We start from the raw sequence: 16,832 nt of genomic DNA, 5'->3' as shown, positions 1-16,832 counted from the left end.
ATGGTCCTTTCAAAACTCTTGTTTATGAAATTCTTAATATTTTTGGATAAATATGTCCATAACAAAAATGCTCATATGAAAAAAAAGAAAAGAAAAAAGAATCATGTGTGTGGCCACAGTGCCCAAAATAAACATCCAGGGTAACAAATAAACTGAGGTGAAATATAAAGAACACAACATATCCTCATGGACACCCACAAAGAAAACATTTCTGTACACTATTATCAAATTGATTACACAATTTTACCCATATTACATGACCAGGAAATAAGGAATTAACATAGATTAATCTTATAATACATCTGCCATACTTTAAAAAAATTTAAAAAAAGAAAGAAAAAAAGAATCCATGGCTGATATAAACAACAGATGTTATTTCAGTCAGGTACAACTTTATAGTTAACCTTTGTTTTGCATGATACTTTGTTCAGAACACAGGTGTGCATGTGCGAGATTAAAGAACAGAGAGCACACCTTGAAAGGTAGCAGACATGGATTCTTTTTGAAAGGTAGCAAGACATGAATTCTTTTTGAAAGGTAGCAGACATGAATTCTTAAGGTAGCAGACATGAATTCTTTTTGAACATGAATTCTTTTTGAAAGGTAGCAGACATGAATTCTTTTTGAAAGGTAGCAAGACATCAATTCTTTATCAGACCTGGTTGGTTGTAATGCCCTTCTCTAACAACATTACAGGTTTATAAACAATGAAGAGACAAAAAAATGAATACATGAAATGACTTAAACCACAAGCATGAACACACCACAAATCATTTCACAGACACACCAACTACGCACACTCCAGATACCCCCGCACACACCCCTCACATACCAAACACACACACACACACCCCCCCCTCCCTGCTCACCCACCCCCTTTCCGGCTCCCCCACCCCCCGCCACACACGCACTGTACATATGCACACACACATACCACATTTGCACATGCCACACACACACACACACATATAAATAGACACAGAGAAGAGAAAGACTACATGCCAGCAAAACCTGAACTATTGCTACCGTCTGGAAGCAGATCATTATGATTATCACATGATTCACTGTGGGGTTTTTTTGTTTTTTTTTTTTTAACTCACTCGGTACGGCCAGTCCTCTCTTCTCCTCTACACAGACCCATCGGATGTCCAGTGGGTGTCTGAATGACCCAACCTTTAGCTTCCGTCATCAGAATAGTGGTATTCCTTGTCAACATTCACCTCTTCAGTATAAGAGCCTTCCACTTGCAATATTTTGACGATGGTAATTGGGGTGAAACGCTGTTAACATCGTCTCTTTCGCCGTTCGTATGGAGAGAGTTAAAACACTTTCATTCAACATGGTTGTATCACAAAACAATGTCTGTATCCCACTGTGCAACACTCAGGAACGGGAACGCTACCTTACATGGTCATCACGTCACACATTCTGACACCACGATCATTTTGACACCCAAAACACGAAATCATAATTCTGACACCAGCTGACCAAGAACACTACTTCACAATCATTCTGACACCAATAACAATCATTATGATAAAGACAAAACCTCAATCATTCTGACATCAATAACAATCATAATATGATAAAGAACACTACCTCAATCATTCTGACATCAATAACAATCATTATGATAAAGAACACTACCTCAATCATTCTGACATCAGTAACAATCATGATAAAGACCACTACCTCATAATCATTCTGACACCAATAACAATCATTATGATAAAGAACACTACCTCAATCATTATGATAAAGAACACTATCTCAATCATTCTGACACCAATAACAATCATTATGATAAAGAACACTACTTCAATCATTCTGACATCAGTAACAATCATTATGATAAAGAACACTACCTCAATCATTCTGACATCAGTAACAATCATTATGATAAAGAACACTACCTCGATCATTCTGACATCAGTAACAATCATTGATAAAGAACACTATCTCAATCATTCTGACACCAATAACAATCATTATGATAAAGAACACTACCTCCATCATTCTGACATCAGTAACAATCATTATGATAAAGAACACTACCTCAATCATTCTGACAAGAAGAGTACTTTTCAATCTTTCAGACAAAAACACCACCTCACAATCTTTCTGACACTAAGAACAATCAATATGACAAGAACACCACCTCATAATTAGTCGGACATCAAGAATGCAACCTCACAATCATTCTGACAAGAACACTACCTCACAATCATTCTGACACCAACAACACTACCTCACAATCATTCTGACATGAACACTACCTCACAATCATTCTGACACCAAGAACACTACCTCACAATCATTCTGACAAGAACACTACCTCACAATCATTCTGACACCAACAACACTACCTCACAATCATTCTGACACCAACAACACTACCTCACAATCATTCTGACATGAACACTACCACACAATCATTCTGACACCAACAACACAACCTCACAATCATTCTGACATGAACACTACCTCACAATCATTCTGACAAGAACACTACCTCACAATCATTCTGACACCAAGAACACTACCTCACAATCATTCTGACACCAAGAACACTACCTCACAATCATTCTGACACCAAGAACACTACCTCACAATCATTCTGACACCAACAACACAACCTCACAATCATTCTGACAAGAACGCTACCTCACAATCATTCTGACATGAACACTACCTCAGTCATTCTGACACCAACAACACTACCTCACAATCATTCTGACACCAACAACACTACCTCACAATCATTCTGACAAGAACGCTACCTCACAATCATTCTGACATGAACACTACCTCACAATCATTCTGACACCAAGAACACTACCTCACAATCATTCTGACACCAACAACACTACCTCACAATCATTCTGACATGAACACTACCTCACAATCATTCTGACACCAAGAACACTACCTCACAATCATTCTGACAAGAACGCTACCTCACAATCATTCTGACATGAACACTACCTCACAATCATTCTGACACCAAGAACACTACCTCACAATCATTCTGACACCAACAACACAACTTCACAATCATTCTGACATGAACACTACCTCACAATCATTCTGACACCAAGAACACGACCTCACAATCATTTTGACACCAAGAACGCCACCTCCTCTGGACAGCAGATTACTTCAGCGTTCACATCGACGTCAAAACACAACTTGACAAGTGACCCTGACGCCGGAACACCACTGCAGAACTGTGCTACGTCAGGCTGACACCCCAACACGGACTGGTCAGTGACAATGGCATCAGAAGCACCTCAAGACTGCCCACCAGCCAACCACAGTCACTGGCCCCGAGGCCTCAGATGGCCACACAGGCGGTGTCCCCAAATCACACGTCTCCTGGCGACTCCTGTCTTACAGTGTGCTCCACATGGCCTTCTGCAATGGCTCTCTCTCTCAAGCTGTGTGTGGGCTGTCTGTCTCACAAGCTGTCCCTCAAGCTGTATGTATGCCATTTATTTCACAAGCTGTCTCCTCTCACGCTGTCGGTGGACCATCTGTGTCACAAGCTATACGCAGGCCCTTTGTATAACAGACTGTATGTGGACCTTCTGTGACTGTCTCTGACTGTATAAGGCCCTCTGTCTCTCTCAAACTGTACACAGATCCTCTGTCTCTCTCAAACTGTCCTCTCATCCTCTGTCTCTCTCAAACTGTACACAGGCTCTCTGTCTCTCTCAAACTGTCCTCTCAAACTGTGCTCAGATTCTCTGTCTGCTTCTCTCAAACTGTACACAGGCTCTCTGTCTCTCTCAAACTGTCCTCTGTCTCTCTCAAACTGTCCTCTCAAACTGTGCTCAGATTCTCTGTCTCTCTCAAACTGTACACAGGCTGTCTCTCTCAAACTGTCCTCTGTCTCTCTCAAACTGAACATGGACCCTCTGTCTCCTGCAAACTGTACAGATGGCCTCTCTGTCTCCGCCACAAGCTACACACAGGCTCTCTGTGTCTCACAAGCTACACACAGGCTCTCTGTGTCTCACAAGCTACACACAGGCTCTCTGTGTCTCACAAGCTACACACAGGCTCTCTGTGTCTCACAAGCTACACACAGGCTCTCTGTGTCTCACAAGCTACACACAGGTCCTCTCTGTGTCTCACAAGCTACACACAGGCTCTCTGTGTCTCACAAGCTACACACAGGCTCTCTGTGTCTCACAAGCTACACACAGGCTCTCTGTGTCTCACAAGCTACACACAGGGCCTCTCTGTGTCTCACAAGCTACACACAGGGCCTCTCTGTGTCTCACAAGCTACACACAGGGCCTCTCTGTGTCTCACAAGCCGTACTTGGTCTCCGAACCATCCACCCCCAGCAGCACGACGGAGCGACTGTCAGTCCACACCAGACGGGCCAGCTTCAGGACGTTGGTCAGGGGAGGCAGGGCGATTTCATTGGCCGTGTACTGACGCACGCACTTGGTCTGCTGGGACCCCAGGCTGAAGATGGAGGAGGAGGCAGTCTGCACACACACACACACACACACACACGTTCAGTTTCAGTTTCTTCAAGGAGGCATCACTGCGTTCAGACAAATCCATAAATGCTACATCACATTTACTAGGCAGATAATAATAATAATAATAATAAAGGAAATTTTCTGTCTAAAATTACGTTTAAATAACATACTTACCGTGACCCAACTAGTGCAGACTCCGGCAGGGGTCTGACATTCCTGTCCTGTGCAAACTACTATCCGCCTATGTGGAGAAAATGAAAGTACTACGGCCGATAACCTCCCTGAATAATAATAATGGACATTTGTTGAGCGCTTTCCTCCCTTAAAGAGAGCTCAAAGCGCTTTACAATAAACATCAAACACACACACACACGCAAGCGCGCACGCAATAACTCACAAAAGAAAGAAGGAGAAAAATAATGAGTTAGCGCACAATAAAACAGATTCAGAGATTATGCATATTACATAATTACACACACACACACACACACACAAACACGCACACACACACAACGAAAGAGAGAGAGAGTTTGCATGGCTTATAAATGATAAGGTATGGAAGGTCTATGGATAGGCGTTTTCAAAAAGATGTGTTTTCAGACCAGTTTTGAAAGATTGAAGTGAAGGAGAGTGGTGAAGATCGTGAGGTATACTGTTCCAGACATGGAGCTGAATTAGAAAAGGAAGAATCACAGAAGGATCGGGCTTTAAAACGGGGAGCAAGTAGCCGCCGTGAATCGGAAGATGATCCGAGTTGTCAACGGGGTGTGTAGGTTTGAATCAATTCTCTCAGATACTGAGGAGCAGCACCCAAAATGGAGTTGAAGGTGAGAACTGCAACTCTGTACTGAATGCAGGCAGATATTGGTAACCAGTGGAGAGAACGCAGAAGATGAGTGATACTGGCAGTCTTTTTGGTTCTAAAGATTAATCTTGCTCCTGCGTTTTGAGCTTTCTGGAGTTTTTGTAATAAGAATCTAGGACAACCAATGAGGAGTGAGTTACAGTAATCTAGTCTGGACAAGACAAGACAGCACACCAGAGTTTGTGTTGCTTGACCAGCAGCATCATTCAGTCAGGCCTTGAGTGCTGTGCATATATATCTGTACCTATCAGTGGATTTCTCCCACACAATTTTGCCCCAGGGACAACACTCTCATTGCCGTGGGTTCTTTTCCACTGTTCCAAGTGCATGCTGCACACGGGACCTCGCTTTGTCACCTCATCCGAAAGACTAGATTTTCCTGTCAAACTTGGGAGAGAAAGACCAAGAGCAGGATTCGAACCCACACCCTCACGGACTCTGTCTTGGCAGATGAGCGTCTTAACCATTCTGCCACCTTCCTCCCACACACACACACACACCTGATACAACTTGATCCTCTGGTCTTTGTGGGAGTAGGTGGCCAGGTACTTGCCGTCAGGGCTGACTGCCACTGCCACCACTGGGCCATTGTGCGCATGGATCATCTGCACACACATCACACACACACCATACACACACCACACACACACCATACACACACCACACACACACCACACACACCGCACACCACACACACACCACACACACACCACACACACACCACACACACACCACACACACCGCACACCACACACACACACCACATACACCATATACACACCTCACACACACACACACACCACACACACAACACATGCACACACACACACACATCACATACACAACACATACACACCACATACAGAACACACATACACACACACACACACCGCACACAACACACATACACACCATATACACACCACACACACACACAACATACACACACCCACAACACACACACAACACATACACCCACACACCACGTACAACAACACACACACACACCAGTTTCAGTTTCAAGGAAGCGTCAAAGTGTAGACTGACCCACACATACAACATGACACTTGCTGTTGAAAAAAACAAAACAAACAAACCAGGAGCAGACAGTATTTCTCTTGTTTATCACAACACATTTCTCTGTGTGAAATCTGGGCTGATCTCTCCAGGGAGAGCACGTCACTACATTGAGAGCGCCACCCCCTTTTTGTTCACTATATTTGTCGAAAGTATTTGTATTTCTTTTTATCACAACAGATTTCTCTGTGTGAAATATGTCACACAAAGCTTACAAAAAAAAAGTACGTATGTCGTCCCAAAATTCAATAAAAAGAAAAGAAAAAAAAAGAAAAGAAAATGAAATCAAAATGTTATCACATCTGAGACAGTCAAGTTTATTTTATTTCATTTTTCTCTAATTGTGTATGACTTATGATATGGTCTGTCTATGGATTTTTTTATTTTTTTTTTAAATTTATGAATTCATTTTATTTTATTTTTTATAGAGAAGCACGGTGCTTTGCACTAATATGATACATAATAACAAGGATAACAAAATAATGATGTACATGTTCATGACATGTAGGTTGATAATCTTTCATATGGAATGTATAGGTAACATCTATTTTTTCTTATCTTTTTTTCTCTCCCAGCTATTGGTTATGTTTTTTAATTGTTAATGTTAATCGTTCATTAAGTGTGTTTTGTTCCTTGTACTATGTAATCTTTGAAAAAAAAAAAAAGAAGGAAAAAAAAGAAAAAATTACATCCACTGGGACCAGTTCCTGATGCAATGATAAATAATCTGTTATACGGAGTTTTTGCTGTGGTGTTCTTTTTTCATTAATCTTTTTTTTCTCTCTCTCTCTTCTCCCTGCTATTGTTAATCGTTCGTCAAATGTGTTTTGTTCCTTGTAGTACGTAATCTTTAAATATTTAAAAAAAAACGAAAAAAAAACCTCTTCTTCTTCTTCTGGACTACAACTCCCATGTTCACTGGTATGGACACGAGTGGGCTTTTATGTGTATGACCGTTTCTACCCCGCCATGTAGGCAGCCATACTCTGTTTCTGAACGTGAAGGTATTAATAATAATAATAATAACGGTACTTATATAGCGCTGAATCTTGTGCATAGACAAATCTAAGCGCTTTCGCACCAGTCATTCTCATGCATGCATAACTCTAAAACTGGAGAAACTAAAGACAAGGAAGAGGCAGGGAAGGGAGGCTATTTTGGGAAGAGGTGGGTTTTAAGGCCAGACTTGAAAGAGCTGAGTGTGGAGAGACTTGACGAAGCGAAAGAGGAAGTTCATTCCAATTGCAAGGTCCGGAGACAGAGGTGTTAAGATAAGACGAGGACCACTCTCACCTGACACTTGCTGTGCTGTTTCATCTCGTACAGGGCCAGCCCCCCACTCTTGGCCCCCACCCAGATCCTCTTCGTGTGGGCGCAGTACGACACCATGCTGAACCTGAAAAATAAAGAACTGTATTTGTATCTTACGCAGTACGACACCATGCTGAACCTGAAAAATAAAGAACTGTATTTGTATTTTACGCAGTACGACTCCATGCTGAACCTGAAAAATAAAGAACTGTATTTGTATTTTACACAGTACAACACCACGCTGAACCTGAAAAATAAAGAACTGTATGTGTATTTTACGCAGTACGACACCATGCTGAACCTGAAAAATAAAGAATTGTATTTGTATCTTACGCAGTACGACTCCATGCTGAACCGGAAAAATAAAGACTGAACCTGAAAAATAAAGAACTGTATTTGTATTTTACACAGTACGACACCATGCTGAACCTGAAAAATAAAGAACTGTATGTGTATTTTACGCAGTACGACACCATGCTGAACCTGAAAAATAAAGAACTGTATGTGTATTTTACACAGTACGACACCATGCTGAACCTGAAAAATAAAGAATTGTATTTGTATTTTACGCAGTACGACTCCATGCTGAACCTGAAAAATAAAGAATTGTATTTGTATTTTACGCAGTACAACACCATGCTGAACCTGAAAAATAAAGAACTGTATTTGTATCTTACGCAGTACGACTCCATGCTGAACCTGAAAAATAAAGAACTGTATTTGTATTTTACACAGTACGACACCATGCTGAACCTGAAAAATAAAGAACTGTATTTGTATTTCTTTTTATCACAACAGATTTCTCTGTGTGAAATTCAGGCTGCTCTCCCCAGGGAGAGTGCATCGCTATGCTACAGCGCCACCCAATTTTTTTTGTATTTTTTCCTGCGTGCAGTTTTATTTGTTTTTCCTATCAAAGTGGATTTTTCTACAGAGTTTTGCTAGGAACGACGCACTCTCCCTGGGGAGAGCAGCCCGAATTTCACACAGAGAAATGTGTTGTGATAAAAAGAAATACAAATACAAATAAATGACAATTCAGAGCGCCATGTTACATTGTTGACAAGGTTACGTCATTCGTGGGACTGAGGCAGCAGTGGTTTGGAGCAAGTTTATGTTGGTTGTTATCATTCTGTGAATTACGGTCCAGCACCAGATGTGTGTGTGTGTGTGTGTGGGTGGGTGGGTGGGTGGGTGTGAGAGAGAGCAAGTGTGTGCGTGTGTGTGTGTGTGTGTGTGTGTGTGTGAGAGAGAGAGAGAGAGAGAGAGCAAGTGTGTGTGTGTGTGTGTGTGACAGAGAGATCAAGTGTGTGTGTGTGAGATCAAGTGTGTGTGTGTGTGTGTGTGTGTGTGTGTGTGAGAGAGAGAGAATCAAGTGTGTGTGTGTGTTTGTGTGTGTGAGAGAGAGAGAGAGAGAGAGAGAATCAAGTGTGTGTGTGTGTGTGTGTGTGTGTGTGTGTGTGTGAACAAGGGTGTGTGGGGAAGATAGTAAGGTGGTGGAGGGGGGGCAGAGAGAAGTGACCTACCTGCAGATGGCAGGAAACAGAGAGAAGTGACCTACCTACAGATGGCAGGAAAGAGAGAATGACCTACCTACAGATGGCAGGAAAGAGAGAAGTGACCTACCTACAGATGGCAGGAAAGAGAGAAGTGACCTACCTACAGATGGCAGGAAACAGAGAGAAGTGACCTACCTACAGATGGCAGGAAACAGAGAGAATGACCTACCTACAGATGGCAGGAAAGAGAGAAATGACCTACCTACAGATGGCAGGAAACAGAGAGAAGTGACCTACCTACAGATGGCAGGAAACAGAGAGAATGACCTACCTACAGATGGCAGGAAAGAGAGAAGTGACCTACCTACAGATGGCAGGAAACAGAGAGAAGTGACCTACCTACAGATGGCAGGAAAGAGAGAAGTGACCTACCTACAGATGGCAGGAAACAGAGAGAGAAGTGACCTACCTGCAGATGGCAGGAAACAGAGAGAGAATGACCTACCTGCAGATGGCAGGAAACAGAGAAGTGACCTACCTACAGATGGCAGGAAACAGAGAGAGAATGACCTACCTGCAGATGGCAGGAAACAGAGAGAAGTGACCTACCTACAGATGGCAGGAAACAGAGAGAAGTGACCTACCTGCAGATGGCAGGAAACAGAGAGAAGTGACCTACCTACAGATGGCAGGAAACATAGAGAAGTGACCTACCTGCAGATGGCAGGAAACAAGTCCTGCAGACCCCGTGCCTTCAGGTGGTTCAGGTCCAGACAGTGCATCGTGATGTCCATCACCTGCACACACATCACATCACACCTCTATCACTATCACCTGTAGACCATCAACTGTACACACACCACACCTCTATCACTATTACCTGTAGACCATCAACTGTACACACACCACACCTCTATCACTATTACCTGTAGACCATCAACTGTACACACACCACACCTCTATCACTATTACCTGTAGACCATCAACTGTACACACACCACAGGTCTATCACTATTACCTGTAGACCATCAACTGTACACACACCACATGTCTATCACTATTACCTGTAGACCATCAACTGTACACACACCACACCTCTATCACTATTACCTGTAGACCATCACCTACACACACACCACACCTCTATCACTATTACCTGTAGACCATCACCTACACACACACCACACCTCTATCACTATTACCTGTAGACCATCAACTGCACACACATCACACCTCTATCACTATCACCTGTAGACCATCACCTGTACACACATCACACCTCTATCACTATTACCTGTAGACCATCACCTGTACACACACCACACCTCTATCACTATTACCTGTAGACCATCACCTGTACACACACCACACCTCTATCACTATTACCTGTAGACCATCACCTGTACACACACCACACCTCTATCACTATTACCTGTAGACCATCAACTGTACACACATCACACCTCTATCACTATTACCTGTAGACCATCAACTGTACACACATCACACCTCTATCACTATCACCTGTAGACCATCACCTGTACACACATCACACCTCTATCACTATTACCTGTAGACCATCAACTGTACACACACCACACCTCTATCACTATCACCTGTAGACCATCAACTGTACACACATCACACCTCTATCACTATTACCTGTAGACCATCACCTACACACACCACACCTCTATCACTATTACCTGTAGACCATCACCTGTACACACACCACACCTCTATCACTATCACCTGTAGACCATCACCTGTACACACATCACACCTCTATCACTATTACCTGTAGACCATCAACTGTACACACACATCACACCTCTATCACTATTACCTGTAGACCATCAACTGTACACACACATCACACCTCTATCACTATTACCTGTAGACCATCAACTGTACACACACCACACCTCTATCACTATTACCTGTAGACCATCACCTGTACACACACCACACCTCTATCACTATCACCTGTAGACCATCAACTGTACACACACCACACCTCTATCACTATCACCTGTAGACCATCACTTGGATGCACACCAGCACACATGCATACAATCATACCTTCATCATCACCCATCAACCATCGTCTGTACATGTACACATGTATATCACCTCTTACTTCTCATCATCATGATCATTAATGACAATGATAATAACATAAACAATAATGATGATGATACTGATGATGAAACTATGACTGCTACTACTAACAATAATAATAATACTAATGATAACATAAACACTACTACTAACAATAATAATAATGCTAATGATAATATTAACAATAACGTTAACAACAACAATAATAATACTACTATTTCTAATAATAATCATAATAATAGTAGTAGTAGTAGTAGTAGTAACACATAATTAGAATAGAAATGAAAAGGAAAATAATATTATTATTATCGTTATTACCATCATTATTATTATTCTTATTATCAATCATCAACGTTATCACCAATACCATGATTACCACCATTACAAACACCACCCCCCCCCCAACCCCTGTCCCCTCCCCACCACACCCCACCCCCACACACACAACCACCACCACCACAACCACAACCACACCTCAATAATGAGATCGGCCACGTCGTTGGGCATCTTGTCGACCAGCATCTCGATGATGTGCAGGATCTCGGAGGCCCCGCGGACAAGGGCGTAGCTCTGGAGGTGGGTGTGCTGCGACTGGGCGTTGTGGGCCATGGCATTGTAGCGGGCCACCTCCTTGGCCAGGGTGATGATGAAGGCAGGGGGCCGCGCCGTGGCGATCAGGGACAGGGCGTGACGCGCCGTGCGACACGCGTCTGACGCGGGGCTGAGCGGGAGGCCGTAGGTCACGCTGCGTGCGTACACGTACACACACACACACGCGCGTGCACGAGAGCGAGAGACGCATGCGTGCGTAGACACATACACAGACACATACACACACGAGAGTGATTTTTGTTGAATGTGAATGTCTGTTGCTGTCTCAAAATATTTGGTTTGTGCATGTACACACACAAACATGCACAACAAACACATAGTGATGTTCATTGAAAGTGGATGTCTGTAACTAACTCAAAATATTCACAAACACACACACATGCACACACACAGACACACACACACATACATACACACAACAGTGTTCATTTAAAGTCACTGTGTGTAGCTCAAGACACAGGTTCACACACAAAAACACATACACAACACATACATCTGCACAAAACATACACCACAAACCAAATGTAATACTACAGACACAGGTAGCGATATTCACTTAAACTAAACGTGTCCACAAAAACATATGCACACAACACACATACACACACACACACACCAAACACACACATAACACACAGACACACCAATCACACACACAACAACACACACACACACACACACACACACACCACATGATAACCACACAACTCACCTGGGCACACGTTTCTCAGCATCAACACATAGCTCCAGCAGCCCCATCAGAACGGCGGATATGTCCACACACTAACACACACACACACACACACACACACACCAAACACACACATAACACACACACACACACACACAGACACACCAATCACACACACAACAACAACACACACACACACACACACACACACACAACACACACACCACATGATAACCACCACAACTCACCTGGGTACACGTTTCTCAGCATCAACACACAGCTCCAGCAGCCCCATGAGAACGGCGGAGATGTCCAGGTATGGCTCCCACACGGTGAACCCTCGCCCCAGGAGGTCAATGGCGGCCCGGCGGATGGGCGTGTAGGCCGGCAGTTTGCTGCTGGCCGGGGACAGCAGGAGGAAGGTCAGGGCGCGACCTGGGGAGTTACAGGTTCAAACCTCACGTGTTGTGGGGATAATAAACAGAAGTGTAGTGTGTGTGTGTGTGTGTGTGTGTGTGTGTCTTTGGTGTGTGTGTTGTGCTGTGTGTGTGTGTGTGTGTTTGGTGTGTGTGTGTGTGTGTGTGTGTGTGTTTGGTGTGTGTGTGTGTGTGTGTGTGTGTCTTTGGTGTGTGTGTGTGTGTGTGTGTGTGTGTGTTTGTTGTGTGTGTGTGTGTGTGTGTGTTTGTTGTGTGTGTGTGTGTGTGTGCGTGTTTGTTGTGTGTGTTTGGTGTGTGTGTGTGTGTTTGTTGTGTGTGTGTGTGTATGTGTGTGTGTGTGAGTGTGAATGTGTGTGTGTGTGTGTTTGTTCTGTGTGTGTGTGTGTGTGTGTGTGTGTGTGTTTGTTTCCTGAAAGTAAAGGGCTGGTTGCTGAACGCTGCAATGTAATGATGATAATGATGATGTATTGATGGTCATAATGATGATGGTGACAAAAAAAAATTCACACATATATATCATTCAAGTAAAACATACCACACACAAACCAGCATGCATACATGGACAAACACACACACACACACATAAACACACACACACTACAAACAGACAACACACACACCCACACAACAGACAGATACACACACACACACACACACACACACAAGACAGACCCCCCCCCTTCCTCCCTCCCACACACACACCTACCCACCCACCAACACACACACAGAAACACCCTCCAGACCCCTCCCACCCCCCTCACACACCAACCCCCCCCCCCCCACACACACACACACACACAGCCACTGACTGGTCTGCCTGGCCAGGGAGCAGTTGGACAGACTGAAGCCCTCCTGACTCTTGCCCTTCTTCTCCTTCTTGCCCTCCTCCACCTTGCGCCGGCTGGGCTCGATCTCCTGCCCAAACTCTGCCCCCACCACGCCCAGCATCACGATCGCCGTTGCCTGACGCCGGCGGTTCTCAAACGACAGCGACGTTTTGGACAGGAGGTCGCCTGAAAGGTTGCAGCGACAGTGAAAGGTCACGTGTGAATGACTGGTTGCGAAAGTGCTTTGGTTTGTCTCTGCACAAGATTCAGCGCTACATAAATACCATTATTATTGTAAACAAACGATGAAAGGTGACATACCGAGAGGTCACAGTTCTGTCAAAGGTGTTCGCAGGCAAATGAGACCTCACCATATCTCAGTGCAATGTTTTAGACAGAAACAATGTGTTTTTTTTCTGTTTCTAAAGAGCTGAAATTAAAAGAAAAAGCCAGGTCATTTTTTTTTTTCTTAAACTGCAAGGGACTTTAAAAAAGCATTGTTATTTTCTTTTCTGTTTTTTTCTTCTCCCCCCTCAAACCTGAGAAGAGTCACTGGGTCACCGCCCAGAACTGTTCACCAGATTCCTCCAGGTCTGTTGGTTTGTGTCTTCTTCTTCTTCTTCTGCGTTCGAATGGGCTTTTATGTGTATGACCGTTTTTACCCCACCATATAGGCAGCCACACTCCGCTTTCGAGGGTGTGCATGCTGGGAATGTTCTTGTTTCCATAACCCACTGAACGCTGACATGGATTACAGGATCTTTAACATGCGTATTTGATCTTCTGCTTGCATATACACACGAAGGGGGTTCAGGGACTACCAGGTCTGCACATATGTTGACCTGGGAGATCGTAAAAATCTCCACCCTTTACCCACCAGGCACCGTCACCGTGATTCGAACCCGGGACCCTCAGATTGAAAGTCCAACGTTTTTTTATCCAAAGCACATGCACAAAACACAGTGAAAAGGCGCGGCCATGTTGGTACTATGTTCGCTGATGTCAGAATATTATGGTTTTTCTGATTGGCTCTTCAATATAAGTCAACCAATAGCAAAACACGACACAAGTGTTTACACACTGCTCAACCGGTGGCTAGGCATTATGTCATTTTTCTCTACCACCGGTAAAGCGGTGGTCAGGGCTCAAAGGGTTAAAGTCCAATGCTTTAACCACTCAGCTGTTGCACCAGTCATGCCTGGCATGCACCCCCTCCCCCCACACCCCCCCCCCCACCCCCTCCACACACCAATACGACACTATCAGTGTCATGGACACGACGTACCTCCCAACATCTGGTCGGCCTCCTCTTCCTCCTCCTCCTCCTCCTCCTTGCCGGCGTCGCTGAGGATGCTGACCTTGGGGTCGACGCGGGTGGGGAGGTAGGGGGCCCACTGGTCGATGACCACCTTGCGGCCCCCACCGCCCATACGACGCAGCTCCGCCAACAACAGGGCCTGGGCCGCCTCTCGGATCTGGTGAGGACATCGGGGGTACAGGGTTGGTGTGGTGTGGTGTGGTGTGGTGTGGTGTGGTGTGGTGTGGTGTGGTGTGGTGTGGTGTTGGGATGTGTGGTGTGGTGTGGTGTGGTGTGGTGTGGTGTGGTGTGGTGTGGTATGATGTGGGGTGTGGTTGTGTGGGGTGTGGTGTGGTGTGGTGTGGTGTGGTGTGGTGTGGTGCGGTGTTGGGATGTGTGGTGTGGTGTGGTGTGGTGTGTTCGTGGTGTGGTGTAGTGTAGTGTAGTGTAGTGTAGTGTAGTGTAGTGTAGTGTACTGCACTGTACTGTACTGCACTGTACTGTATTAAAGTTTGAACTGTAGATCAGTGCCGTGTAGTGTAGTGTAGAGCAGTGTCGTGTCGTGTCGTGTCGTGTCGTGTAGTGTAATGTAGTGTAGTGTAGTGTAGTAATAGTGTAGTGCAGTGTACTGCACTGTACTGTACTGTATTAAAGTTTGAACTGTAGATCAGTGTAGTGTAGTGTAGTGTAGTGTAGTGTAGATCAGTGTCGTGTAGTGTCGTGTAGTGTAGTGTAGTGTAGTGCAGTGTAGTGCAGTGTACTGCAGTATACTATCCTGCAGTTTACTATACTGTAGTGTACTGTATTGCATTGTACTGCACTGAACTGTACTGTAGTATACTACACTGTACTGCACTTAAGTGCACTGTAATGTATCCTACTATATTGTATACTGCATTACTCCTTTTGCCTTTTTCACGACAGATTTCACTGTGTGAAAATTCGGCCAGCTCTCCCCAGAAAGAGCGCTTGACAACAGTGCAGCACTAACCTTTCTTCTTGTTATCTCCCCTCCCTGCATGTCTGTCTGTTTTCCTGTCCAGGTGGATTCCTCTACAGAGGTTTGCCGGGAACCACCATGTTGCTGCTGTGGGTTCTTTTACGTGCGCGGAGTGCATGCTGCATACAGGACCTCAGGGTTTATCATCTCAACTGAGAGAAGTTCTCGTTTCTTTTCTCCGTTTCAATCTCAGTACCGCAGTTCGCTATAGTTTGGGTGTTTCTTGTTGTGAAAGAATAACATTCACAACACGTTCATGATGGAACCATGGAAAGACATGTATTTGTATTTCTTTTTTTTCTTTTTTTTTTATCACAACAGATTTCTCTGTGTGAAATTCGGGCTGCTCTCCCCAGGGAGAGCACGTCGCTATACTACAGCGCCACCTTTTTTTTTTTTTTTTTCCTGCGTGAAGTTTTATTTGTTTTTCCTATCAAAGTGGATTTTTCTACAGAATTTTGCCAGGAACAACCCTTTTGTTGCCGTGGGTTCTTTTACGTGCGCTAAGTGCATGCTACACACGGGACCTCAGTTTATCGTCTCATCCGAATTACTAGCGTCCAGACCACCACTCAAGGTCTAGTGGAGGGGGAGTAAAT

At 44.2% G+C, this 16,832-nt stretch overlaps 1 protein-coding gene across 4 annotated transcripts in view; it reads right to left on the bottom strand.

Moving 5' to 3' along the window:
• Positions 1-3,708: 3,708 nt before the first annotated feature.
• The window catches only part of LOC143285989 (WD repeat-containing protein 7-like), a 69,248-nt gene continuing 56,124 nt past the window's right edge, over positions 3,709-16,832 (bottom strand). For all 4 annotated transcript variants that reach the window (XM_076593460.1, XM_076593461.1, XM_076593462.1 and 1 more), the window contains 8 exons: positions 15,222-15,411; positions 13,919-14,122; positions 12,921-13,107; positions 11,844-12,114; positions 9,963-10,045; positions 7,732-7,834; positions 5,862-5,966; positions 3,709-4,499 (listed from right to left, as the gene is read on the bottom strand). In XM_076593460.1, coding sequence (XP_076449575.1) covers positions 4,314-4,499; positions 5,862-5,966; positions 7,732-7,834; positions 9,963-10,045; positions 11,844-12,114; positions 12,921-13,107; positions 13,919-14,122; positions 15,222-15,411 — 1,329 coding nt within the window. In that variant the 3' untranslated portion in view covers positions 3,709-4,313. The remainder of the gene's footprint in view (positions 4,500-5,861; positions 5,967-7,731; positions 7,835-9,962; positions 10,046-11,843; positions 12,115-12,920; positions 13,108-13,918; positions 14,123-15,221; positions 15,412-16,832) is intronic.

The sequence above is a fragment of the Babylonia areolata genome, chromosome 9, assembly GCF_041734735.1.
Source record: "Babylonia areolata isolate BAREFJ2019XMU chromosome 9, ASM4173473v1, whole genome shotgun sequence".
In the NCBI taxonomy this organism is placed as follows: domain Eukaryota; kingdom Metazoa; phylum Mollusca; class Gastropoda; order Neogastropoda; family Buccinidae; genus Babylonia; species Babylonia areolata.
The sequence above is the reverse complement of the archived record's forward strand: the minus strand, read 5'-3'. Positions and strand labels throughout refer to the sequence as shown.